Source organism: Bos grunniens, chromosome 10 (genome assembly GCF_055505025.1).
Source record: "Bos grunniens cultivar Pamir isolate PY7600 chromosome 10, Bosgru_T2T1.0, whole genome shotgun sequence".
Taxonomy (NCBI): domain Eukaryota; kingdom Metazoa; phylum Chordata; class Mammalia; order Artiodactyla; family Bovidae; genus Bos; species Bos grunniens.
The window spans coordinates 46,782,472-46,810,288 of NC_141174.1; the positions used below are offsets into that span (position 1 = coordinate 46,782,472).

General features: G+C 37.9%; 1 protein-coding gene across 1 annotated transcript in view; it reads right to left on the minus strand.

The window, feature by feature from the left end:
• WDR72 (WD repeat domain 72) overlaps positions 1–27,817 on the minus strand; it is a 225,558-nt gene that overhangs the window by 142,047 nt on the left and 55,694 nt on the right. Inside the window, exon 13 of the mRNA XM_086321014.1 lies at positions 25,203–25,398. Coding sequence (XP_086177140.1) covers positions 25,203–25,398 — 196 coding nt within the window. The remainder of the gene's footprint in view (positions 1–25,202; positions 25,399–27,817) is intronic.

A 27,817-nucleotide genomic window follows, 5' to 3' on the forward strand; every position in this document is an offset into this window, starting at 1 on the left:
CATCTGCCTGTGAACTGCTTTCCCTAGTCTAAAAGTGGGCATATTTCTGGCAAGTTACACCACACCACAGCAGCTCCTCTACCATCCAGTGACCTCAGCTGTGACCTCCTCCAGCAAAGTCAGGATCATAGCCTTGGGGGTGGGGCAAGTGTTTCCTTGGGCAGCTGTCTCATCTGCAGAGTAATGACGGCTCCTTAAATCTACTTTTCCTATATTCTTTAGAGTTTTCTTTAGTTCTTATTAACCTGTTCCTCCCACTGAAATTCTTTATGGTGGTTACTAATGTTTTATGTTACATGATCTCTGTTCAAATTACTATGTCATTTCTCTCTCCTGATTACATCTTGATTAATGTATCATGATGGCGAAAGAGGAGAGTGAAAAAAGCTGGCTTGAAACTCAACTTTAAAAACTAAGATCAGGGCATCTGGCCTCATCACTTCATGGCAGATAGAAGGGGAAAAAGTGGAAGCAGTGACAGATTTTATTTTCTTGGGCTCCAAAATCACTGTGGATGGTGACTGCAGCCATGAAATAAAAAGATGCTTGCTCCTTGGAAGGAAAGCTATGACAAACCTAGACAGTGTATTACAAAACAGAGACATCATTTTTTCCCAAAAAGGTGTGTATAGTCAAAGTCAAAGCTATGATTTTTACAGCAGTCATATACAGATGTGAGAGCTGGATCATAAAGAAATCTGAGCACTGAAGAATTGATGCTTTTGAACTGTGGTGTTGGAGAAGACTCTTGAGAGTCCACTGGACTTCAAGGAGATCAAACCAGCAATCTTAAAGGAAATCAAGCCTGAATATTCATTGGAAGGACTGATGCTGAAGCTGAAGCTCCGATACTTTGGCCACCTGAGGCCAAGAGTTGACTCATTGGAAAAGACCCTGATTCTGGAAAAGACTGAAGGCAAAAGGAGAAGAGGGCAACAGAGAATGAGATGGTTAGACAGCATCACCAACTCAATAGACACGAATATGAGCAAACTCCAGAGGATAGTGGAGGACAGGGAAGTCTGACCTGGTACAGTCAGATCTCAAAGAGTCGGACACGACCTTAGTGACTGAACAATAACAGCAGTATATCATGGATAAATCACTTCTGATGCAGAATGTTCCTTTCAATTTATTCCTGAAATTATGGGATTTACATAACTTCAGGGATACACTTAAATTGTTAAAGTATAGGAGGGAGGGCATGGCTCCCTCCTATGAACACAGGATGGCTGTTCAACTCTAATAAGCTGCCTCTGGCAAGAACAGAATAGTCACTACTGCCTGAAGTATCAGAAACTGAAGGCTTATGAAACTGCTTAATTCAACTTCCAATTTCAGAGGAACCTTTCTTTTTCAAAGTGAAAAAAAAAAAAAAGTGAAAGGGTTAGTTTCTGAGTTGTGTCCAACTCTTTGACCCATCAGGCTCCTCTGTCCATGAAATTCTCTAGGCAAGACTACTAGAATGGGTAGCCATTCCCTTCTCCAAAGTGAACTCAATGATAATTAGGACTTTTTCCTTTTGCACTGTACTACCTCAAGAATATGATTTAACTCACACCTAATCATGGCATCTGGTCCCATCACTTCATGGCAAATAGATGGGGAAAGAGTGTCAGACTTTATTTTTTGGGGCTCCAAAATCACTGCAGATGATGACTGTAGCTATGGAATTAAAAAACACTTACTCCTTGGAAGGAAAGTTATGACCAACCTAGATAGCATATTCAAAAGCAAAGACATTACTTTGCCAATGAAGGTCCATCTAGTCAAGGTTATGGTTTTTCCAGTGGTCATGTATGGATGTGAGAATTGGACTGTGAAGAAGGCTGAGCACCAAAGAATTGATGCTTCTGAACTGTGGTGTTGGAGAAGACTCTTGAGAGTCCCTTGGACTGCAAGGAGATCCAATCAGTCCATTCTGAAGGAGATCAGCCCTGGGGTTTCTTTGGAAGGAATGATGCTAAAGCTGAAACTTCAGTACTTTGGCCACCTCACGTGAAGAGTTGACTCATTGGAAAAGACTCTAATGCTGGGAGGGATTGGGGGCAGGAGGAGAAGGGGACGACAGAGGATGAGATGGCTGGATGGCATCACTGACTCGATGGACGTGAGTCTGAGTGAACTCCGGGAGTTGGTGATGGACAGGGAGGCCTGGCGTGCTGCGATTCATGGGGTCACAAAGAGTCGGACACGACTGAGCAACTGAACTGAACTGAACTGAACTGAATCTTCATTTGGGTCCATCTGAATATGATGTAGGGACACATGTGAGTTAAATATTATTGAAAGTCACAATACCACTTCTTCCTTCAAAGTAGATGTGTAAAAAATACCATAAAATCTACCCCTCATAAAATATTCATTGTATAGAATACCTTTCATAAATATCTTACATTTTTCCCCTATTGCTTAGTCTTTAATGAGTTTTTATACAATTTGTTTTAACCCTAACTATACAACAGTACATTAGAGAATGGAAACAATCACAAGAGAGCTTAGAACAATTAACATGCTAACAGAAAATGAAAAGAGGGTCCTGGCCAGTATTCCAGGCAGTTATCACTGATCCAAAATTACGTATTCCTCAAGAAGCCAGTGCACCAACAAAGGAAACTATAAGCAAGGTGAAAAGACAGCCTTCAGAATGGGAGAAAATAATAGCAAATTAAGCAACTGGCAAACAACTAATGTCAAAAATATACAAGCAACTCCTACAGCTCAATTCCAGAAAAATAAATGACCCTATCAAAAAATTGGCCAAAGAACTAAATAGACATTTCTCCAAAGAAGACATACAGATGGCTAACAAACACATGAAAAGATGCTCAACATCACTCATTATCAGAGAAATGCAAATCAAAACCACTATGAGGTACCATTTCACGCCAGTCAGAATGGCTGCGATCCAAAAGTCTACAAAGCAATAAATGCTGGAGAGGGTGTGGAGAAAAGGGAACCCTCTTACACTGTTGGTGGGAATGCAAACTAGTACAGCCACTATGGAGAACAGTGTGGAGATTCCTTAAAAAACTGGAAATAGAACTGCCTTATGACCCAGCAGTCCCACTGCTGGGCATACACACTGAGGAAACCAGAATTGAAAGAGACACGTGTACCCCAATGTTCGCAGCACTGTTTATAATAGCCAGGACATGGAAGCAACCTAGATGTCCATCAGCAGATGAATGGATAAGAAAGCTGTGGTACATATACACAATCGAGTATTACTCAGCCATTAAAAAGAATACATTTGAATCAGTTCTAATGAGGTGGATGAAACTGGAGCCTATTATACAGAGTGAAGTAAAACAGAAAGAAAAACACCAATACAGTATACTAACGCATATATATGGAATTTAGAAAGATGGTAACAATAACCCTGTGTACGAGACAGCAAAAGAGACACTGATGTATAGAACAGTCTTTTGGACTCTGTGCGAGAGGGAGAAGGTGGGATGATTTGGGAGAATGGCATTGAAACATGTATAATATCATACATGAAACGAGTCACCAGTCCAGGTTCGATGCACAATACTGGATGCTTGGGGCTGGTGCACTGGGACGACCCAGAAGGATGGTATGGGGAGGGAGGAGGGAAGAGGGTTTAGGATGGGGAACACGTGTATACCTGAGGCGGATTTTTGTTGCTATATGGCAAAACCAATACAATATTGTAAAGTTAAAAAATAAAATAAAATTTTGAAAAAAAAGAAGAAGCCAGTGCACAGAAACACAAGAAACAGCTGAGCCTCTTTGCAGAGCCTAGGTTCATATTGACAATATTTCCACATGTATAGCCTGCTTTCATCACTTAATGAAAACACTGCACAACATCTTTAATTACAGTTTCACCAAATGTGTAACATCATTAATTACATTTTACACCAAAACTTTCTCTGTGGCCCCCTTTGGAACTGTGTGTCTAGCTGATGTCCTCTCTATCTGCCAAAGCTTACAGTCCTGAGACATCACTGCATGATCAATAAGAGCAGACTCAGCACCAGCCTGCCATTCACTTGAATCCTGGTTTTACCCTTTCGTGTTGTGTGGTCTTGGGTGAGTCATTTTACATTTCCGTGCCTCAGTTTCCTCATCTGTGCAATGGGGATCTTAATCATTCTTACCTCACAGGGGATTAGATTGAGTAGATATGTAGAACGTCTTAGGGTGGGTTCTGGCACACAGTGGGTGCTGCGCTATCTGACAGTCTTCCTCTGATGTCCGTGGGTTCTTACCCAGCCCCTTGCGAGGAGTTTAACAAACCTATTCAGCTCTGTGGCTCTAGGATCTGCCTGACTCCAGGCCTGAGCTCACTAGGCATAAGAGCAGTGTGGTCTCCTCTGCCTCCTACCTGAAACTCAAAACTCCTCCTTGCCTCTCAGGGTAGATTATAATCAAAATCAGAGTAGGATTATACATTTGCCTTACTTTTTAATCCTCCTCAGTAAACCAGGCTGGAGTCTGGCCTAAATTAAAGGCTGGATAAATACTTCTTAGTGGATTATATGACATCAGTAATGTGGCTAATGATTTTTCACGGTGGCTACACTTGGGATTAAATCCAAACTCCTTGACCCACAAGTCATATTCTTGCCCCAGCTTCCTCCCATGTCATCCTCTCCTTGTTTACAAATTAGATCTTTTTTTTGTTTGTTTAAAAAACAGTTCTTTGTTTTTAAACTTTTTATTTTGTATTGTGGTATAGCCAATTAAAAACATTGTGATAGTTTCAGGTGAACAGCAAAAGGACTCAGCCATACATGTACATGTATCCATTCTCCAAACTCCCCTCCCATCCAGGCTGCCACATAGCATTGACTAGAGTTCCATGTGCTATAAGATAAAAGAGGATCTTGCTGGTTATCCACTTTAAATATAGCAGTGTGTATGGGTCTATCCCAAACTGCTAACTATCCCTCCCCCCAACAGACTCAAAGACAAGAGAATGAATTTATGATTGCCAATGTGGGGTGGGAGATCTTTGAAAATAAATTCTTTCCAGCTAGCTCCATCTTTCTCCTTAAGTAGTAGCTTAAAGCCTCACTTCTTCAGAGAGGCTCTTCTAAAGTAAATTCTCCTCTGATGCATTGTTTTTTCTATCTCAGCTTCTTTATTTTGTAGATCTTAACACATTTGTAATTGGTATATTTTATTTGCTAGTTAAATTCAGGGTTTTCTCCCTACCAAGTGCTAAATTCTTTTTGGAAAGCAGAGTTCAACATGTGCTTGCTCAGTGAATGAATAAACCATATTTTACTGTTTTTTTTTTGTAGCAGTGGAAGGAGGTGGCTATGAAAGCATCAGAGCATGCCATGGTCTCAGTGTGACAGAAAAAAAACACCAAATTATACCCCTTTGTAAACATCAACCCTGGAGTCCAGGAGGAACTAACACTGGGAAAAGCAGCATTTACATGCCTGCTGCCTGAACCAGGTCTCAGCAATGTGGCCAAGTCTTTCCTGATTCCAAGAATCTGGAACTGGAAACACAAGTGAGTCTCTGAATGGCATATTTTAACTTGACCTGTGGAGTAGCCCATTGCTTGCTGCCTAAATGGCCTGGATAGTGCAGCAGAGTTGTTTCTGCTTCCATTCAAGCAGACATGCAGAGTTAACATATGCAGTTCCAGATAGTGATCAGAGCAGAGAGACAAAGGCTTAAGCATTATCAGCAGATGAGTGAGGATTAAATCCCAATGAAATAATGTCATTTTCATCTTCAAGAGAGTATGGAATAAGATTTGTCAAGAGACCAGTATAAAACCTTTAGCAGTTTTCTACACACAAAGAGGAAAGGAAAGAAAGAAAATTCAGAAATTGTTGTAAATCAGTATGTTGTAAGAATACAGTCATATTTTAAGCGCATTGGGATTGTCAATATTTATAGGGCATTATAGTTTTTTTGTTTAGTTCTGTTTTTAAATAGGGCAAATAATACCTTTATAATATGCCTGTAATGAAATCTCATTCTGAAGTATCAATCTATTTTAAATCAAGACGTGTACCAGGAAGGATGCTGCCTTCAATAGTGACAGAACATGGCAGAGGATAAAGAGAATACATTCAGATGATAAAATATCCCTTATATGTCATAGACTTGAATATCTACATAAAGAAAAGGAAGGAGAAGTAATATTCTACACTTTGATTCCCTTCCAAAGAAGCAGAGATTGCTCCCTTGATTTTATTTCTCTTATAATCTTCCCATATTTTAAATATTTGTTATCTTCTATTTAAACATTTTTCAACTCCCACTAATATGTGTTTTCTAAAATCAACAAAATTATCATAGCCTGCTACCAATTAATGAATAGCTTTAAATTACATATTTAAAAACCCAAGCCAGATAAACTTTGTTCTACAATTTAACAACTAGGTCAGCTAAGTCTATAAGAAAACCAATACCTATAATCTCAAAACCGTCAGAAATGGTTTCAAAACAAAACATAGTTACGTGATGAATACATTTGCAAACAGTGAGTAAATTAAGATTCAAAAACAATACTCAGATGGGTTAGTTTTTAACCACATTTTACGTAAATATTTTGCTTACTCAAAATTTTGTAAATAAAATTGAGATAGTAGATAATTTATTATAACTTATGGTGTTTTGCCTCAGAAGAACAGTATAAAAATAGCATTATTACAGAAACATAAAATCTTCCCAGCACACTAATATCACATATATTGTAAACCAACAAATTTTAAACAATTTGTTTAATCAAAAATTTTATCAATTAAATATTGTGCTTATTGTGGAATTGTGAAAAATCAGAATTTGGTAAATAATTCCTATCTTGTGATTAGCAATTGATATAAATTATACTTATATGACTAAAGCTTAATAGTGAGAACATGTGAGTGGACACATTATAGACTTAGGTCCTTTTTCTACATCAGGTAGGCATTTTCTAACTGACTACATCACAATATCAGGCAGTAATTAAGAGGGCAGTTATACTTCAAATTGACTGTCTCCAGAAGAGAACAGGCTGGAATAATGGCCTCACTACCACATTTAGTAGTCAAATTAATAAAATCAGGTTTCAACAAAACAGCTTATTGACAGCTATAATCAAATTCCACGTATCAAGGCATTTGACCACTGGGTCTGTTGTGAGATTTACCATTTATCTTCAGTTACACGTGAAGTTCATTGCTTTGTTCACAGAAGTGCATGGAGATCGACCTGGTGCCCTCTTCCTAACAAAACCATTTCACAGTTACTGCATCTTACTCCAGAAAATGTATAACTGATGGGGGTTCTGACCAGGGATAGGGGACCCAGGAGGTATCAAACTTAGCTAACTAGAAAATAAGGGAAGGGTGAGGATAGGAAATGGATCTGAAAACATTAAATTAGGCATAAAGGCATGCACCTCCACTCCTAGATGTATATGAATAAATTCAGCTGTAAAATAGATTGCCAAGGATGTGACTCATTTTATTCTATACAGAAGTCTTAATATGATAAACTCATGATTGGCTTCACATCAACCTTCTATACCTTAAGGGTATATAGAATACATTTTCACAAAGTCTCTGACCACCATGACCTTAACCCCAGCTCTGCCACTGCCTCTAGCACATTCAGAGCAACACTGGGATTTATCAGCTGGGCCACCTCAACCCTCACATCTAATTCTGACCGTTGACCTCTAGAAAAACAGAATAAAGGGGTGACAGTGGGGGTAGGGTGAAAGAAAAAAAGAATAAAAATACATTGAGGTTTGAAGTTGCTGACATATATAAGGATTACAAATAATACACTAATTTTAAACAAATTTGAAGGTAGAGTTTTTTGGAAAATGTATTTACTTATCAAATATTCCTCCTTTTTAAACATGTGCTAACATCATGGAAACTACTATGACTAAATTTTAATTTTTAACCTCATTCTAAGACTTCATATAATTTTAAAACCAATTTAAGAAGTGAATATTTATGGAAAAGTATTTCTATATAATGATACAAAGAATATATTTAAGTTTAAAATTACCTGTTATAAACAAAACATTAAAATTGTACTGCTTATAAGTATTGCAAAATGTCATTCAACCTGTATTTTTTATTCTTTTATACAAGGTATGCTTATTTTTTTACTTTTAAAATATTTCAAAAATAGTCTTTTTTCCCTCATTTTCTTGGTTGAAGATTATTTTACTTAGAGGATACAATATTCCTAGAGATTTGACTCTATCATTTATTCACTTCTGTTGTCAATTAATTTAGTTAGGTAAATATCTTACTAAGTTGATCTGGAATTTTGCAGGGAAAAATAGAGTATTGGATAAGGAAAAATCAGGAAATAGTCTCTTGAATAAGATGTTGGTTGGGTGAGGGTGGAGTCACAGGGAAAGTCACTTTTTTGTTTGAGGGACATGATGGTCATTGGAGGACAGAAACTTTTTAATTGCAATCAATTTCTCCCTGGTATATGGCAATGGTTTCCCTCAGGCAAAGACTGGGTGACCAAACCTCCAACAGGCATGTCAGCACCAATTCTCAGTGTACCTTCACTACAGTTCTGGCACACCGTGCCTCCACTTATACAATTTCATATCATGTTTTTGTACCCAGCTACACAAAAAGCTTCTCCTATCTCTTCGTTCTTCCATTCCAAACACTATCCTAACTGAACACCAATATGACAGGTAGAATTCTACGAATAATCCCCAATAACCTCATCCTTAAGTGAATCTTTCCCTTGTGAATACAATTACAGCACTTCAGTGATTATGTTGTTACATGGCAAAAAGTAACACTGCATATATAATTAAAGTTTCTAATTTGCAGACCTTAAAATAGGGAGATTATTCAAGTGGGCCAGGCCGAATAGCAATTTTTCTCCAGCTGATAGGAGAGGGGTACATCAGAGAGATTTAAAAGCATAAGAAGGAAGCAAAGTGTCATTTTTTTTTTTAAAGTTTTGCTCTTATTTTACTAGGAGCATGATCCTCCATCTCTATATTTCAAAATTATGCCATTGAAACTTTAAGGCTGGCCCCATGTGGTGTGCCTGAGAAGACCAATAAACAAGAAGCCATCTTCAATGCTCAGCAAAAACACACAAACAAAATATTTGTAGGATGGCAGTTGTACAACTTAGAGTAATTTTTTTTTGTCATGTTCTCTTTGGCCAAACACATTTGCAAGAAATGAGTTTCCATTCCCTCTGGCTTTAGTTCTCTGAACTGATGGTGTCTGTACCGTAGGATGTCTGAGAAGCCTATAGGTATGTAGGAGATTTAGGGAAAATTTGGGCTAGAGGTTATATTAATTCTCATTTACTAGAACCATCTGACTTTATTTTTTAGATAACTTTTCTGTTTATTTTAAAAAATGTTTTTGGAATACAGTTGATTTACAGTGTTTTAGTTTCAGGTGTACAGCAAAGTGATTTTTTTTTTTTTAAGATTCTTTTCCATTATAAGTCATTACAAGATTTTTTTTTCTCTAAGAGTGTATATTAAAGACACTTATTGCAGCAATTTTGCTGTAGCAAATACAAAACATATAAAAAACAACTGGTTGTACACTGAATCTGAGGCATAGTTTAAGAAAATACGGTAGATGCAACTTTCAAACTTTAGAATTCTTTAGAATTTTTCTTCTAGCTAGAATATTATTCTAATTAGTCAAATTTATATCTAAAGGCTTTGAAGTATATCCATGACCTGCTAGTGTTGTTTTTTTTTTTTAATTTTATTTTATTTTTAAACTTTACAAATTGTATTAGTTTTGCCAAATATCAAAATGAATCCGCCACAGGTATACATGTGTTCCCCATCCTGAACCCTCCTCCCTCCTCCCTCCTCATACCATCCCTCTGGGTCGTCCCAGTGCACCAGCCCCAAGCATCCAGTGATGACTTTGAAGATAGAGGAAACCAGGAAGAAGAATCAGGGAGTGGCCTGGAGGAGTAACAGCACCTACAGCTAGCAAAGAACCTCAGACCTGTAACCACAAAGAACTAAAATTTGCCCAGGACTGAATGAGCATAGAATGGAATTCTTCCTAAAAGCCTCCAGTTCACAGTCCAGTTGGCTGAACCTTGAATTCAAGTCTAAGCAGAGAACCTGGTTGAGCTCACCTGGACTTAGAGAACTGAGAGTTAGTGAATGGGTGTTGTTTCAAGTTGCTAAATCTACGGTGATCTCTTACGCGGCAGCAGGGAACTAATGCAACCTCAAGCCTAAGCAGAGAACCTGGTTGAACCTGGACTTACAGAACTGTGAGTTAATGAATGGGTGTTGTTTCAAGTTGCTGAATCCACGGTGATCTCTTACGCGGCAGCAGGGAACTAATGCAAGTAGTACTTGTGGCCGTACTTTTACTTCAGACAGATTTAGATTTCAGATTTTGTTGTTGTTGTTTCCACTATCTTACAAGTGGAAGTCTGCTTCTTAAGCAAAATAAATAACTAAATACATAACTGTGTAAAGTCATAAAAACAACCGTGAAGCCTGGCTAGACATTTCATACTTTTTAATAACTCCCTTCTACCCTCATTCTCTGAGTATTAGGAACCATGAAGAGATTCACTAAATAGCTGAGATTGAGCTTTAATATACACCTCAAAAATTGCCTGGGACTTTCCTGACGGTTCAGTGTTTGGGGCTTTGCCATCCAGGGCAGGGTGTGAGGGTTTGAACCTTGGTCAGGGAGCTGGGATCCCATATGCCTCATGGCCCAAAAACCAAAACATAAAACAGAAGCAATATTGTAACAAATTCAATAAGACTTTTTAAATGGTTCATATTTTTAAAAAATCTTTTAAAACAATGCCTTTTAAAGCTCTCAATTATTTCAGAAGGAACTATACATAAAATATATTTTTTCTCCTTATCATCTTCATTAAAATTGCCATTAGCTATCATTAATTGAGTATATTTTCAGCTTTGCTTAGCACTTAATACACATCTTATTTAATTCTTAATGCAGGAAGGTACACAAAACTGAGGTTGAAAAAGGATAAGTTTCAGGGTATTTGTGTGTCCTGTGGTTGAGGAAGTGGTTAGGGAAGGTATTTTGACTAAAAGCTAGGAAAGGCAAGAAGAATGCCTAGGAGTGGTGTTACATTTCCACCACAGACCATGAGGAATGGCATCTTCGGGGCTAAGTTTAAACTAAATAAGGAGAAGACAATTGAAGAAAGTGTTTGACTGGTGAGGTAGTCAGGAAAGTCTTCAACAGGTCATGTAAGAGATGATGAAGATTCAAATCCATCTGGCCTTAAAGTATCTTGTTTTTAAATATTTTTCTACTTCTGAAGTATACTACATAATTCCATGATTTACTGGAGACTTACAAAATAAATGCAGAATGTAGCTTATCTTTCAGATGATCCAAGTTCATCACTAGACACTGTTGACAGTCTTGAGGTTAAGAAGCAGTAATGCCCTTTGGAATTACTGAGATAAGTTAATAGTGTTTTTCGGTGGGTTCTTAACTCTATAGAACCATTTCCTTTTCCTTATTCTTTAGCCAGAGCATTTTATCCTATTCTTCTCACCAGCATCACTGTTTCTATAATTTATAATCTGCTGCCACTTCCTCTAGGTGATTTGTATGTAGTTGGATACACCTTATACAGTGGAAGGAATCTCACAGAATATAGATAAGCTTTCTGGCATCAACTTTTGTCCTACCCAGTTCTGAATTAGAAAACATTAAGGAAGCATTATTCAGCCTTAAAAAGAGGATATTCCGATACATGCTACAACACGGATGAATCTTGGGGGCATTATGCTAAGTGAAGTAAGCCAGTCATAAAAGGACGAATACTGTGCAGATTCCACATATATAAGGTACCTAAAGTAGTCAAATTCAAATTCATAGTGACAGAAAGTACAAAGGTGTTTGCCAAGGGCTGCGGGGAGGGGAGAATGAGGACTTATTTTTTATGGGTTTCATTTGGGGAAGATGAAAATGTTCCCAAGATGGCGATGATGGCTGTACAACAATGTAAATGTACTTCCGAATAATTCAAATGGTAAAATTTATGTTATGTATATCTCACCATACACAAAAAAGCATCTGCATTGGTGAGATTGCCCAAGGAAAATGCAAACAAAAAGAGAAGGACACTGAGAACAGGTCCAGGAAACAATAGAGAGAGAGCATACAGAAATAGCTGGGAAAAAGGGGCTCTTGGCCATCAAGAGAAGGCAGATTAATGTGAGGCTGAGGATGGAGAGAGAAAAGAGAAGGACTCAAATGGCAGTGACTGCAGACAAGTACCTGCCATCATCGAGGTAACGTCAAGAAAAGTTACATTAAAACAGTGGAGGCAGAGCCAGATTAAAATGTGTTAAATAAATGGGAGGCAACAAAACACATGGCATTTTGTGGAAAACATCAATTACTTTGTGGCGCTCGTGGTAAAGAACCTGCCTGCCTATGCTGACAGATGTAAGAAATGTGGGTTCGATCCCTGGGTTAGGAAAATCTCCTGGAGGAGAGCATGGCAACCCACTCCAGTATTCTTGCCTGGAGAATCACATGGACAGAGGATCCTGGCAGGCTACAGTCCATAGTGTTGCAAAGAGTCGGACACAACTGAAGCGACTTTGCATGCAAGCATGCATCAATTGCTTTGGGGAGAATGACAGAAAGAGATAATACAATTCCTTATTCAAAATGTTTAGACCATAGTGTTTTAGAACTCAGAATTTTTCAGATTTTGCAGAGAGAAGCTAATGCACAAATGTATATTGTATAACAGCTATAGCAGAGTATGGAAGAGCAGACAGTAATAAAACATGCCATGTATCTACAAAAAAAAAAAGAATACTTGCACTTTGTGAAATAAATAACATGTTAATTAAGGTTTGATTTTGTTGCCTTACCACAAACTAATTAAAAAATTGTTTTCAGAGCTTTTAGATTTTAAATTGTGACTAGAAGAATGGAGACCTCTATTCAAAATAATTGATAGCTAGTAGGCCAGAGGGACTTCCCAGGTGGTACTGCAGGAGACACAAGTGATAAGGGCTTGATCCTTAGGTCAGGAAGATCCCCTGGAGTAGGAAATGGGCAATCCGCTCCAGTATTCTGGAAATGTAAAATAAGATTCGACAAAAGAGCCTGGCAGTCTACAGTCTAAGGGGCTGCAAAGAGTTGAATAGGACTGAGCTACTGAACCCACACACAGGAGGCCAGAACTAGTGAAAAAGATATTTTCTCATATAAGTTGGTAGGGTGCTCAGTTTTCTATAGTATTGGATATTGGATCATACATTTGACCTTTCCTTGTATCTGTGCAGATAAACTAAGTCATCTGATTCCAAACTCCCAGTTTTGCTGTTTATTTATATATTATTAGATTATGATGTATTAAAGATTCTTTTAAACTCAGTATTAAGAAAAGCACAACTTGCTTTGTAAAATCATTGATGAGGGATAGTCTCATTAACAGACCAAACGTAGAATGTGTTTTAAAGATAAATGACATAAAATAAGAAACATGTACAATGTGTTAATCCTAACTAGACTTACAGTTGACACTTCTGGAAGTAAGGAAAGTATGATAACCAAATTCAGTGCAAATCATGAATGAAAAGTAAATTGTCTTGTCAAGCCTTCTTACTCCAGTTCTTTTCCTGGTTCTCAATGTTGATCTATCAGCATACAGTACAATTCCTTTAACTGAAGTTAGTGAAACAGTTTGCTATCCCCTCAAAGGACAAACCGTAAGATGACACCCTGGGTTCCTCAGTGGCGTTCCTATTTCTCTGACTCTTTGGCCTAGAGTGGATGGAATCTACCTGCAGTTGAATGTGAAAGGGAAAAAATGATAGGCCAAAAGTCCAATACTTTTGAAAAGGCTGAGATTAGCAGCCAACATTTTTTATATCACACAAGATAAAATCTGACAGCATTCCCATAGTCAAATTTCCTGCCCACCACCGAAGACAAGGACTTGACCTTTAGATTTGTTTTCACCAGATTCAACCCTGGAAACACAAAAGACCTTTCCTATCAAATCCTAACAAGTAAGTTAATGGTAGAAGTTGGATATTATTGATGCCCCAGATGAATCAAGTGCATTCAATATCCTTTATCTCTCAGCCAAATCAGAGAACCTACTTTCCCAGAGAATAACAATCATTACAGTCCACTGAGTCTTGTTTTTCCAATCGTTTCCGTGGCAGCTGGCTACTGAGAAGTTGTTAGGGAATTGAAAGAAGGCAGCATGGGGAGGGGCAGATGGCTCCTTTGGGTTTATTTCACCAAACTTGGCAGCTGTGAAACCCACTAATGTTCCAAGCATTCATATAAAATGCTTGCCAAAGGGGCCAAGTTAAGGAAGAGCCACAGAGCAACATTCCTGATGTGTTCCTCTCTCTTGCTATAGAATAGCCCCTGAGAACATTAAATGCAGATTTGGAACTAACATATCCAGCCTGCACTTGATCCAAAATGTAATCAGACTGCAGGAATAAGCTAAAATTGATTATTGCAAGTATTTTCTTTACTTAAAACCTTGAAAGATAGCAAGTAATAAGGGAAACAATAAAGGCAATGAAGTTTCCTATGTCTCTGTACCCTTGGCAGATTTGTTATTTTTCATTTTTTGATTATAAATGTGAATGTAGTGTGATATTTCATTGTGATTTTGATTTCCATTTCCCTGATGGCTAACATATTGGTAATCTTTCCATATGCTTTTTCACAATTTGCATATCTTATTTGAAGGAATACCTATTCAAGTCTTTGTCCTTTTAAAACTTGATCTTTTATCTTTTTGTTGTATTGTAAAAATTCTTTATACATTCTGGATATTAAACATTTATGAGATATATGATTTGCAAATAAGTTTTACCATTCTGTAGGCTGTCTTTTCACATACTTCATAATGTCCTTAGAGGGACAAAAGTTTTTAATTTTTATGAGTTCCAATTTACTTTTCTTTTGTTGCTCCAGTTACTTTTTTATTAATGCAACCATGTGGTATGTGTGTATATATGTGTGTGTGTGGTGTGTGTAGATAAAGCGATAGGAATAGATATATAGATATATATGTAATATACAAATATATGTATGTGCAATATGCACATACATGAGTGGTTAATTAATAAAAATAAAGCCAGTATTCTTACATACATTAACTTATCCCATCTCTTCTACAACATTGTATTATCATCATTACCATGAGGAAACTAAGACTGATCAATTTGTGATTTGCCAGAAAGTGCACAAACTAAAAGTGGCAGAATTTTCTGCCTCTAAATATAAGGCAGTAACGTTAGTTTCATACATTAGGAGTGAATAATGAGTCATATGGAAAAATAATGCTTAAAGAAGCTACACTTTAAAATTTTTCCCAGAAGAGTTTTTAAATCTATCTTATCCAAATTTCTTCAGAATTCTTTTTTACTAGCCATAGATTTTTTTTTTTTGCCTTTTTACTGAGGTATAGTTGATATACAATATTATCAATATATAAGTTACAGGTGTACAGTATAGTAACTCACAATATTTAAAGATTATACTTCATTTATATCAAGTTATTATAAAATATTGGCTATAGGCCCTGTGTTGAGCAATAAATCCATTAGCTTATTTTATACATAATAGTTTGTATCTCATAATTCTCAATCCCTATGTTGCCCCTCCATCCTTCTCTCTCCCCACTGGTAACTACTAGTTTGTTCACTATAGCTATGAGTCTGTTTCTTTTAGATTCCACATGTGTGGAATAACCATACAATATTTTTCTTTCTCTAACTTATTTCACTTGGTATAATATCCTCTAAGTTGATCCATGCCTACCTGCTCAGTCACTAAGTTGTGTCCAGCTCTTTGCAACCACATGGACTGCAGCCCACCAGGCTCCCCTGTCCATGGGATTTTTCAGGCAAGAATACTGGGGTGGGTTGCCATTTCCTTCTCCATGGGACCTTCCCAAACTAGAGATCCAATCTGTGTCTCCTGCATTGGCAGGTGGAGTCTTTATCACTGAGCCATTAGGGAAGCCCCTAATTCTATCAATGTTGTTGCAAATGGCAAAATTCCATTCTTTTTATGGCCAAGTAGTATTCCATTTTGTATATATATACCACCTCTTATTTCTCCATTTATCTGTTAATGGACACTTAGGTTGCTTGGCAGTTGTAAATAATGCTGCTATGAATATTGGTGGTTTATCATTTCAAAGAACCAGCTTTTAGTTTCACTTATCTTTTCTATTTTTTTTAGTCCCTATTTTATATTTTCTCTGATCTTTACGATTTCTTGCCTTCTACTAACTCTGAGCTGTTGCTCCTCTGTCTCTACCTCATCCTGGCGTGAGTTTAGGTTATTCATGTGAGGTTTTTTCTTTGCTGAGGTAAACTTGTAAGGCTGTACTTCCCTCTTACAGCTGCTTTTGCTGCATCCCATAGGTTTCTGGATCATCATGTTTTCATTTTCATTTATCTCTAGGTATCTTTTTAACTTTCTCTCTGAAAATAAAAGTGCTTATAATACCTTCAGGCACTTTTTATTCAGGGATCCATTGGCTGTTTAGCAGCATGTTGATGCTGCTGTTGTTTAGTCTCTAAGTTGTGTCCAGCTCTTTGCGACCCCATGGACTATAGTCTGCCAGGCTCCTCTGTCCATGGGATTTGCCAGGAAAGAAATATTGGAGTGGGTTGCCATTTCTTTCTCCAGAGAACCTTCCTGACCCAGGGATCAAACTCAGATCTCCTGCTTGGCAGGCAGATTCTTTAGTACTGAGCCACTTAGGAAGCCCACAGCATATTGTATACAGAAGCAAAATATTTTTAAACATTTTAATAAAACTCGACAGATATTTGCTAATTTTGTCCCATGTGTCAAGTGCTATGCTGTTCCTAGAACAGAACAGTGAACATTGACAGACACAGTTCTTGTCCTTTTGGGTGTTTTAGGCTATTGAAGAGGGCATATGTTAACCCTTAAATTTTAGATACAAAATTATATTTGCTATGAGAACAAATAGCAAAACTCTCCTCTACACTAACTTGCCTTTACCCTGCCTTCAGTTAACAGCTTAGAATACTTGTAGCACTTTCAAGCCTTTAGTGTAATCCATAAACTATGTGCCTGTATGTTGTCCTCTATTTTTTCAAATTGTTTCAAAGGGATGAACTTTTCATGATTTTATTGGAAGACCATGTGTGAAAATTCTAGTATCCCTTCAGAGTGGTATGCCCTTCATCAGAATAAGATATAACTGTTGAGCTAAACTAGAGTGGTGATAGGAAGATAAAGAAGGAGAAACAGAGAAACTTTCTGTATAAAATAGTACAGTAATACATGAAGGATTTATCATAAGTAATACTTAATGTTTATTCAGTGTTAACTACCATTAAGAGATGGTAAGTTTTTGAGGAGTTAAAAGTTGATTGGGATAATAAGAATTGGAAAGAGTAGAACAAGATTCAAACTAAGCAGTACGAATCTCAGGGCTCATAGACACTAATTTCTACTCAAGATGTTGAATTTTGACAAATGTGCAACTATTTAGTAGCTAAAGTCCTGACAAAGTCCATATGCACAAGCATGTACATAAGAAATTGCACACTCTTGCACACAATACTACCTGAATAAAAATCTCAAATTATAGTGTAGCTGTGATAAATAGAACCAAGAAAGAAGAAATAAAGATTCCCCCCAAAATAGGCAGGAAACTAAAAATACATGTTGAGTAATAACATCAGTAATTGTTGTAATAAAGAAGAAAAGGGCTTGGAAAAGGTGATATAGGAAAAAAGCCCACCCTGTACTTTAACGTATCCTATTTTTCTTTTCCAAAAACAATCATCCCAAGAGGGTTCCATCTGTAATATAGCACAACAAAATAATGTGGCTCTGAGAAAATGACATATCGGAGAGACTACTGCCTGCCGGATGCTGCATACCCAAAACCTACCCTTAAAATGCAAATAATGAAAGTCATACTCTGGTTGTGCTGACAAGGCAGTTGGCACAACATAACTTTACCTCTTATCTACAAAGGGGTGACCTTGATGAGAAAACCGAGCAACACTGCCCCTCAGAATGCTATAGTTGGTAACTAGTGGAATTGTAAATTTTTAGGATCAAACCCAGGTCTCCCACATTGCAGGCAGATTCTTTACCAGCTGAGCCACAAGGAAAGCTTTATTTTATATACTATATACTAAATATAGTAGGGTTCCCCTGGTAGCTCAGTGGTAAAGAATCCACCTGCCAGTACTGGAGACGCAGGTTTGATCCTTGGGTTGGGAAGATCCCCTGGAGACAGAAATGGCAACCCACTTCAGTATTTCTTGCCTGGGAAACTCCATGGACAGAAGAGGCTGGTGGGCTATAGTCCATGGGGTAGCAAAAGATTTGGACACGACTTAGCAGCTAACATCAACTAAATATACTATATACTACAAAAGAAGAAAACCAACTAAAACTTTTGGACTGGAAAATTATTTCTCCAGGTAGTGACCTTGTGTGATATTCTGGAGTGGCAAAGTAGGAATTTAGACACATGATTCTATTGTGTTAGGGAAAATATGACTACCTATATCTGGGAAACTGTGTTTTACATATATCTATATAGCCTCATCCAAAATAACTAAAGCAAACTCAGATCTATAGTAGATTAAACATTGGTTGTTTTCTAAAAATATGTCCTATTAACTATTACTTGACAAACCTCATCTTATCTTTCTTAAGAGTTTTAGTTTAAAAATTTTCTTTTCTTCTTGTACTTTGAAACCACGGAAGAACAAATGTATCATTTATATGGCATCATAGTAGATGGATACTTTTATAGCTAGCTGCTACTAATTTCACTAAGAAATTAAGAGAGAGGAAATTTAACACCTGTGGTAAAAATAACTCTGAAATGCATTGTCTTCTTCCTTACTTCCTTAATTTCATATTCATAGGCTTTGTTCCCATTGTCTGTTTATAAGACGGTTTTAAAACTCAAAGTGTGTTTTCCCACAGAAACCAAGTCATAACTAGAGGCTGGATCCTCAGGCCATGCTGCCAGAGTAAAGCTTCCTGCTCAAGGTCACACAGCTCACATTACTGAGAAGACATAAGAAGAAACTAACAAAAACAGATTCACAGGGACTCTCAGCTCTACCCACTCACTGGTCTTGAACCCCAGGCCCCAAACTGTTCTTGAGATGTCCTCAGGTTTGGAATCCACCTTGGATATAATACCTTTAGATATTCTTCCTGAAGCCAGTGCCTGGGAAAGAGAAAGCCTAGCTCCCAGCAGGAGTCACAGGAGGGGACTGGCAGTTGACCATAAACTGTGCAAGCATACCTAAGAGCTTCCTGAACAAGGGAAATGATTTCAGCATATTTTTTTTTTTTTTTTTTTTGGATGACCGTCTTCCCAGCAGCACAAGAAAGACTGCCCTGAGCAGTGACTCCTACGTGTGCTTCTCCTGCCCTCCTGTCAGCTATCACTTCTGCTATCAGAGTTCCTGCCACTAACAGTCTCCCCACTTGCAATTTGCTATTTCTAATCTGTCATCTGAGAAATCAGATGACCAGGGCTGTTAGAACTGTGTGTAAATTGAGAGCCAGGCACTGAAAGATAGCCAGAATTCCTCTCCTTCAGGAGATCATTGGTGGGTTTCCTGGTAGCCACTTCTTTTCTTCTGAGTTTTTCTTATCTAATCCTCTGCTTGACAGCCTCAGAAAGCTGACCTCCATCTGCAGAAGGTGCTTCTGCTGTACAGTACAGTGAAGAACACACGAGAACAAAAGACAAACACACCACAGCTCAAGTGCCCAACACTCAGCCTGGGGAGCTTCAGACTCAAAAGTTCTCTGTGTTCCATTTCCTCCTTAGCAAAATGGGTTTAACCATACAGAGTTGGTGAAATATGATGAATTAAAATTATAAACTGCTTCAGAATGAGTTGTGAAAATAATGATCTTTAAAAGAACTAGTGGCTTTGCCTTCAAAGGGTTCCAAAGAGGCCTCTGTGCAGCCACATCCAGCCTTTATCCTGATTCTTTCATTCATTATTACACAAGCAACCCTTGTCATTACAAATAAATCAGAAATATGGAAAAACAGAAAGAAAGCAAACAAAATCCCACCAAGTGGCAAAGGACATAAACAGACATTTCTCCAAACTGCCACTGTAAGGCAAATTCAGCCTGTCATCTACTTTTGTAAATAAAGGTTTATTGGAACACAGTCCCCCCCACTTCTTTATGTATTATCAATGGCCTCTGTGCTACATATGACGGCAGAGTTCAGTAGCTGCAACAGAGACCATATGAATCAGAAAGCTTAGAATATTAACTGCCCAACCCTTTACAGATAAAGTTTTCTTGACCTATCTTATCAATAAATGTTTTACTTTCAAGCAAATATGACTTTATCTTTCCCACACACAAAAACATTCAGTTGTTTAATATAGCATATTTCTTAACACAGGCCATAAGCTTAACAGAAGACCTTCGATAATAATCATAATATTTACATTTAATAACACAAATTCATTACACAAGTTTTCTATTATGTAAATCCATTGCTATAAACAGAAAAGTCCTCAGAATTAATGTAAATTCAATTCTTAAAAGAAAAATGAACTTGCAGCTGAGATTTATTTCTGGTGTGTATTTTAGGGAGAAAAAAAATCAGTATTACATTATCCCTATTGTATCTCATAGCAATGAGAGTGACAAAACTGCCCAGAGTTGTCAGTGCCAAACACAATGTGAGAGCTCAAATATTAATCAAAATGACATCTCCAATTTTTTCCCTTCCTAATCAGGCCTAAACATCATGGGACATCCAGCAGATCAATAAGCAAAACTGGATGCCCTCATCACTCCCAACCTGGCAGCGCTGTACTTTTATCCAGAAGACAAGGGCCCCCACTGCTGCATAAATACTCTGCTCTGATTGTTTGCTTCTCCCATGAGACAAGCATGCCCACCTATGATCCCACACTTTTCCCTGTTACATATCTGACTATGCCACCTGTCACTGAAAAGATATACCTCTGACGATTTCAAGATAAGATAGGCATGGGTGGTACATGGCTCTAGAATATGCCTGTGCATTCTACCGGAGAGAATAAATCAGCGAATAAATACATCTCATGAATACAGTGAGAATAGATTGTTATAAAGTATCTGTGAAGAACTAGTCTCATACCCTGTCCTCCACAACTGGAGTCAGGTGACACAGGGCCTAATCTATACCCCACCCCTGGGCTTGTGGTGCAGGGAATTTTGGTTTTACTCCCTTTCCTTTGCCTTTTACTTCTAGGTATCTTTCCCCCAAATCCGTATCCCACTGACACCTCCTATTTTTCTTTCTAGGGCTCTCTGGAGTTGCTCTAGTGCTGAAAGATCTGATAAATGCCTGAGTGTCAATTTATTCCTTCTCCATGTATTCAGAAGAGGCAGAGTGCTTGAGAAATGGAGCAGAGAATAGGTCTGTTCACACATAGAATGAAGTTTTTGCACAACTAAAGGGATAAAAATAAGAAAAGTTGGCTGGTGTAGAAAATATACAGACTTCTACAAAAGGAAGTGAGGCATGTGCTGTGAATTTCAAAACCCCTAGGGAAGACTTGGAGGAGAAAGCTAAGGATCTATCTACAGTTGGGCAGCCAGGATCTAAGAGCCACCACAACTGGCCAATGGTAAGATGAACTCATTTGTACTCAATCTATTGAAGTCCAAGAACACTTAGGTTGGTTCATCCATTCATTCATGTGCTAGGCCTGTCAGTGAACAAGCATATTCTAGACCCTCATAGACCATTTTTCAGCCTAATTGTTTTGGTCCTAGCTGGTACTTTTCTCCCCTAACGTTATGAAACTGTAAATGGAAAGTCTTCCTGATCCTGGATTTTCCTACCTTTACAGGAAAAGGATAATATAAGTATCAAGTATCAAGTAATAAACATATTGGAAGTATATTAGCTAGATGAAATGCAGTGTGAGAAAGAAAAAGTAGTTCATTAAATTCTCAACAAAATTGGAATTGCTGAGGTTAGAGGCAGCTCAAAACAAAGCCAATACCAGACACACACTAAAAGGAACAGCATAGACTTATTCATAAGGAATGAGTGTGGTAAGGAATTCAGCTGTCAGCTGTCTCCAGAGTGTTGTGGGGCTCAAATAAGATTATCAACCCGAAGAGGCTTTGAAAAAGTAAAAAGTCACATCACAAATATGAAGGCACTGATATAATTATAGGTGACAAATTTTCACGAGTTATAAGCTTAAGATGAGTTATGGTAGTTCATAAACTATTACTGCAGATTAGCAAGAGATAAATAGCCTCATAATTTCATTTGGAACAAATAGCCTATAAGTTAATCGAGCACTAAATGTGCACATATCAGTTTATATGGCCATTTTAAAACAAGCTTTTTTATAGGAAAAAAAATATAAATAACCAACTGTAGGAGATTCCTGAGTTAAAGTATGGCATATCCATAATGGCCACTATGTCAATTATTGTTCATTTGTCAACCCACTCCATCCTTCCGATACCCTTCTGTGTCTTGCTCTGTGCCCTTGGCCGATTTCTAAAACTGCCCTTCCTGTCTGACTTTCAGTTGGATTAAACTAATGAAGGTGACTGCAAAAGGAAAGAGAAGAGAATTTCCTCCAGCTCTCTTTGTTTCAGTACTGAATTTCTGGTGGGAGTGCTATGCATGCGAGCTAGGTCACTTCAGTCATGTCTGACTCTTTGCAACCCTATGGACTGTAGCCTGCCAGGCTCCTCTGTCCATGGGTTTCTCCAGGGAAGAACACTGGAGGGGGTTGGCATCCCCTTCTCCAGGGAATCTTCCCAATCCAAAGATCGAACCTGCATCTCTTACATCTCCTGCATTGTCTGGCAGTTCTTTACCACCAGTGCCACCAGCAAAACCCAGGCAGCTCTATGACCCCAGGGAGTAATCACGCCTCTTTGGCTTCAGCTTGAATTGAGTTCCAGTACTACTATTTTCTCATCATTCACTTCAGCCCTAGAGATGGTACGAGCTTCCTGATACTGCTAGTGTCCAGGTAACGGCCTCAATGTCCATTCCTTGTCTGTTCCCTAATCCCTATCCACATCCCTCTATAGAGTCCTTTCATTACAGTCTCTTCATTTTACCCACCTGGGTTGAATTCAGTTTCTGGCCAGGGCCATGACTGAAATACAATACAGACATCTGTTTATTGACATAGAAAGATGTCTGATAGAAAGTAGATCAAAATATTAGGAGCAGCTATCTTTAGGGAGTGGGATAGGATTCCATTTTTTATGTTTCTCTCTATTCTTCAACTGTTCTACATTTGATTATATATTTGGGGAGCATAAAAAGAAATATTAAAATACAATGTTGGAATAAATATGGTTTCAAGAACTACTAGTGGGTTTTCTTCCCTTCGTTACTGCCTGTCCCATCAAAAAGAAATAAATAAAAAGTTGCATAGCTTGAAAGGTATCCTGGTGGGGCAATGGAACCATAAACACTTATGAATACGCAGATTTTTAAAAATTCTTCCTAGACTCTGTTTTCTAAGAGAAAATATGTTTGATTAGCAAGTATTTAAAATTTCAAAATTAAAAACAATGCAGTTGTACTTTTTAAAAAATGGATAACCAACAGGGACCTACTGTATAGGACAGGAAACTCTGCTCATTATTCTGTAACAACCTAATTGGGAAAAGAATTTGAAAAAGAATGGATGCATGTATATATACAACTTAACCACTTTGTTATACACCTGAAACTAACACATTATTATATCAACTATACTCCAATATAAAAAAATTAAATAAATACTATTGTAACCATTAAAAAACAATGTAGTTGCACATGTTTGTCAGGGTATATGTTTTACAGATTCAGATTTCACAAGCAAAAGTCAAGATTTTGCAACATTTTTTTGATAATATTTAAAATAGTTAACTCTTACTTAAGACTTGGCACTGTTTACAAGCATTTTAGGTATTCGTTAATGTAAGGGAAGATAAGTACTATTACTCCCATTTCATAGATGAGGAAATTGACATGCAGTGAAGCCCAGTTATTTGTCCAAGGTAATAAGTTCTTCATTAGCAGGTCCTGGAGGCAAGCCCAGGCATTAGAACCCATTTTATCCATTATACTCAAACACCACTTAGTTGATAGATTACCTAAGAATTCTAAAGCTCTTCTAGTTCTGTGAATATGTGCAAAGAACAATGGGGAGCCTCATATTGGCTCACCACTTGCTAGTGTGTAATCTCACACATTTACAAATCAGACCTATAGATTCCTCATGGATACAGTGAGGAAAAATACCTCTTCTATGTACCCTAGAAATTGTGATAGTCTAATGGGAAATGAGCATGAAAGCCCATCAAAGCTGCAAAGCAGGACAAATGTAAGGTGATATTATGTAGCATCCTCTGTGTGTCATCATCATTAACACATGAACGTCAAATATAAAGAAAATAGCAATTATTTTGGTGAAGTATGGCTCTAAACCATAACATTATAAACTATCCAGTCTGTTAATAACACCCAACATAAAACCACCACGGATTAATCAATACGAATCATGCAATGGTTTCAGTGAAATGTACTCTCCAGTGCACTCCCTTGACTCACATTCATTAATTACTTCACCGTATTTGATTTGTTCCCAGCATTTGCCTGAAATGTGTTGCTCTCAACTTAAGAGTTATAGAGTAAAACTTTTAAAAAAAAAACTTAAAACTTAAAACTATATATTCTCTATGCTATGACATCAAAAGTTCAATTGAACCACTCAGTTTTCAGTTTCCCTGACTCAACTTTTTGGAGTTTTGTAATTAATTATATTCCATTATTACTGATCATCAATTAGCTCAAAATGTTGCTGAGATGGTGAGTATGCTGAAGAAGGCAGAATTCAATGATAATTTGAGACTAATAGTAGGACACTAAATTTCCCTCTTGTTAATAATTAAAGTAGATAACTTATGTATTTATTTATAGCTTCCAGAAATATCCGGCTCAGTCCTGTGCACTGCTCCGTCAGCTAATCACCAGTGGGTCAGGGTCTGACTTGGGCCATGGTGTTTATTTTCCATACATGCCTGCAAACGAAGCCTTTAAGTGTAGCTCAACCAAAGGTAAAAGGAAGTGAGGGATTCGCATGTATTTTCTGGAACTTTCCAGCCAGCCAAATGCTTTGATGCATACATACGTAAAGGATAAAAAAAGGTGTAATTTCAATATACCTGTTTCAATTTCCCAGATGTAAACAGAGTCATCTGCACATCCAACAACCAGAAAATTCTCAACGGGATGCCACTTTATCATCCTCACAGGGAAAAGGTGCTTCCGGGCACTCAGGAGGCACCTCCGCCCCTCCAGGTGAAGAAGAGCCACAGAGTGGTCACTGCACACACAGCAGATTACCTGATAACTTCGTAGCTGTGGAAAAAAGAAAATCCAGGATTCTTTGTAAGTAAATAGTCAAATGCTTTCTTTAAAATTAAACCTGATTTCCCCCTTAGTAACATGAGTTTCTGTTAAAACCCCATTTACCAAATGACGGATCTGCTTTCTATAGCACCTCTCCACATAACACTGCACAGAGGGGCTTTGCACACCAAGTAGATTTTAAATTCAAAGACATATCAGGAAGGTCAAAAGACACACGGCAAGAGGAGAATTCCAGGCCAGATCTACTCATAAGATAAATGAAGGACTTGACCATCACTCAGCAGATTCAGGCAGTGAGGCAGACGTCGGAAATAATGCAGAATAAAATAAACCCCAGAACTAATTTGTTGCCACAAAAAGAAGCTATTTGTAGACACAAGCTTAGGCCCAAGGGTATCATGAGCTGGTATTTTCCACTTACAGGCTCAAAATGTGATTTGGTGCTGTTCCCAGAACTATACAAATTCTAATCCAAACAGGAAACTCAGTGTAGACACAATCTAAAAGAGGTAAGCATTAGATAGTTCCAGCTGAATGTACAGCTTCAGAGACACGAGGACCAAAAATAGTGTCACAGGACAAAAATTCTTAAGATACTTTTAAAAACATCAGCATGTGGTTACCTTGAGCATAGTTTAGGACAAACACCATTCTTGCTGGGTGCTGCCGAGGCTCACCCAGAAGTTTACAGGGCAGCTCTGTGCCTCACCACGAGGGCCATGCACTGATCAGCCCACAGTGGGGATGGCTGGAGTGTGCGAAGGAGGAGGAGTGGGCATTTTGTCTGCGCTCTCTTTTTATCTTCTCTAACCATTTTGCGATACGGATGCTCCTACTTTCCCTAAGGCACCTGGCCAGACTTCTGGCTGCTATGTTAAAAGCATCAGTTGACATCCCTTTGAGAATCTGCCAGTGCAAATCACTGACCTCTCTCAGTGGAGCACTGGGGGATGTGTTATTTTTCCTAATAATAAATTTCTCCTCTCCTTTTTAAAGGAGCCTGCAGAAATTCTGAGGAGGGGGGAAATCAAAAATGACAGGTGATATACGGGGAGGCTGGACTTGTAGAAAGGGGCAGATGGCACTGTTGCCCAACTATTACCTCGTGGAGAACCTGCCCAACCCACAGCTTCTAGAACAGACAGCCCAATGTACTTCAGGAAATTCACACACACATATAACACAAGAAAATAACATGTGAACACAGATTCTATGGCTCGAGTAAACAGTAGACCCCTACTAGGCCAAGTGAATTCTCTTTTCTAGTCATTTGAAGTTGTAAAGCTAAAAGAAGTCATAGGAAGCGGCAAGATAAAGGAGTAATCACAGAAAAGCAGACCATACTGGGGCAGGGGATTCTAAGAGTAACCTTTGTTTCTGAATTTGAGTTCAAGTTCCACTGCAGATTCTGCTGTAGTGTTTTTGTTTTTAAACTTTTTATTCTGTATTGGAGTATAGCCGATTATGGAGGAGGGCATGGCAACGCACTCCAGTATTCTTGCCTGGAGAATCCCCATGGACGGAGAAGCCTAGCGAGCTACAGTCCATGAGGTCATAAAGAGTCGGACACGACTGAGCATGCGCCCAGGAGGAGGCGCGGTTTCTCCCCTAAACTCCCCTCCCATCCAGACTGCCACATAACATTGAGCAGAGTTCCATACGCTTTACAGGAGGTCCTTGTTGGTTCTGTAGTATTTTGTCTTGGATGCCTAAGGATTGCCTTTTATGTCCTTTCAGTAAACTCCCCTTTTATTTGGCTTTGAATGTGTCCTGATCTTTGGAGCTCTTGAAACTGATTTGGACTACTATCCTGGAGTCTAAAGGAAAATATATATTTTTTTAAAAAAGGAAGAACTTCAGGAATAAAAGACATATCAAGGTATCTCAAACCACCAGACAGCTGGTTTTTTTTTTGCGGGGGAAGGGGTTGTAGGGCTTACTTAACTTTGTTTTACTATTTTGTTTAATCATTTCTGTTCCTGAAATACTGCTTTATTTTTTTCTTACTACAAAAATATAGTGCAAGTTATCTCTGGTTTTACTCTGGAGCTGATTTTTCATAATATTATTGTGGAGAAATAATTTTTACAAGTCAGTCAATTAACATAAACTCAAAGAACTCAAAACATGTTTGTTCATATTTTATCAAAGATATCAGCTTTATGAAGGCTGAATTTAAGCTGACATTGCATAAGAAGATTATATCTGAAAATATTTCCTTTCCTCAGCATAAGGTAGACGCTCATAAATTTGAGAAAGTTCAATGTTGAAAATATTTGTTAAATAAACAAAAGAGCAAATAAAAATCTATTTAAGAAAAAGAAAATGTAATGATCATTTTTATTATTAAATTGTTAAAGGCAAAAGTTAATTTTAATTTACAATTCCTATATATTTATTTTTCCAT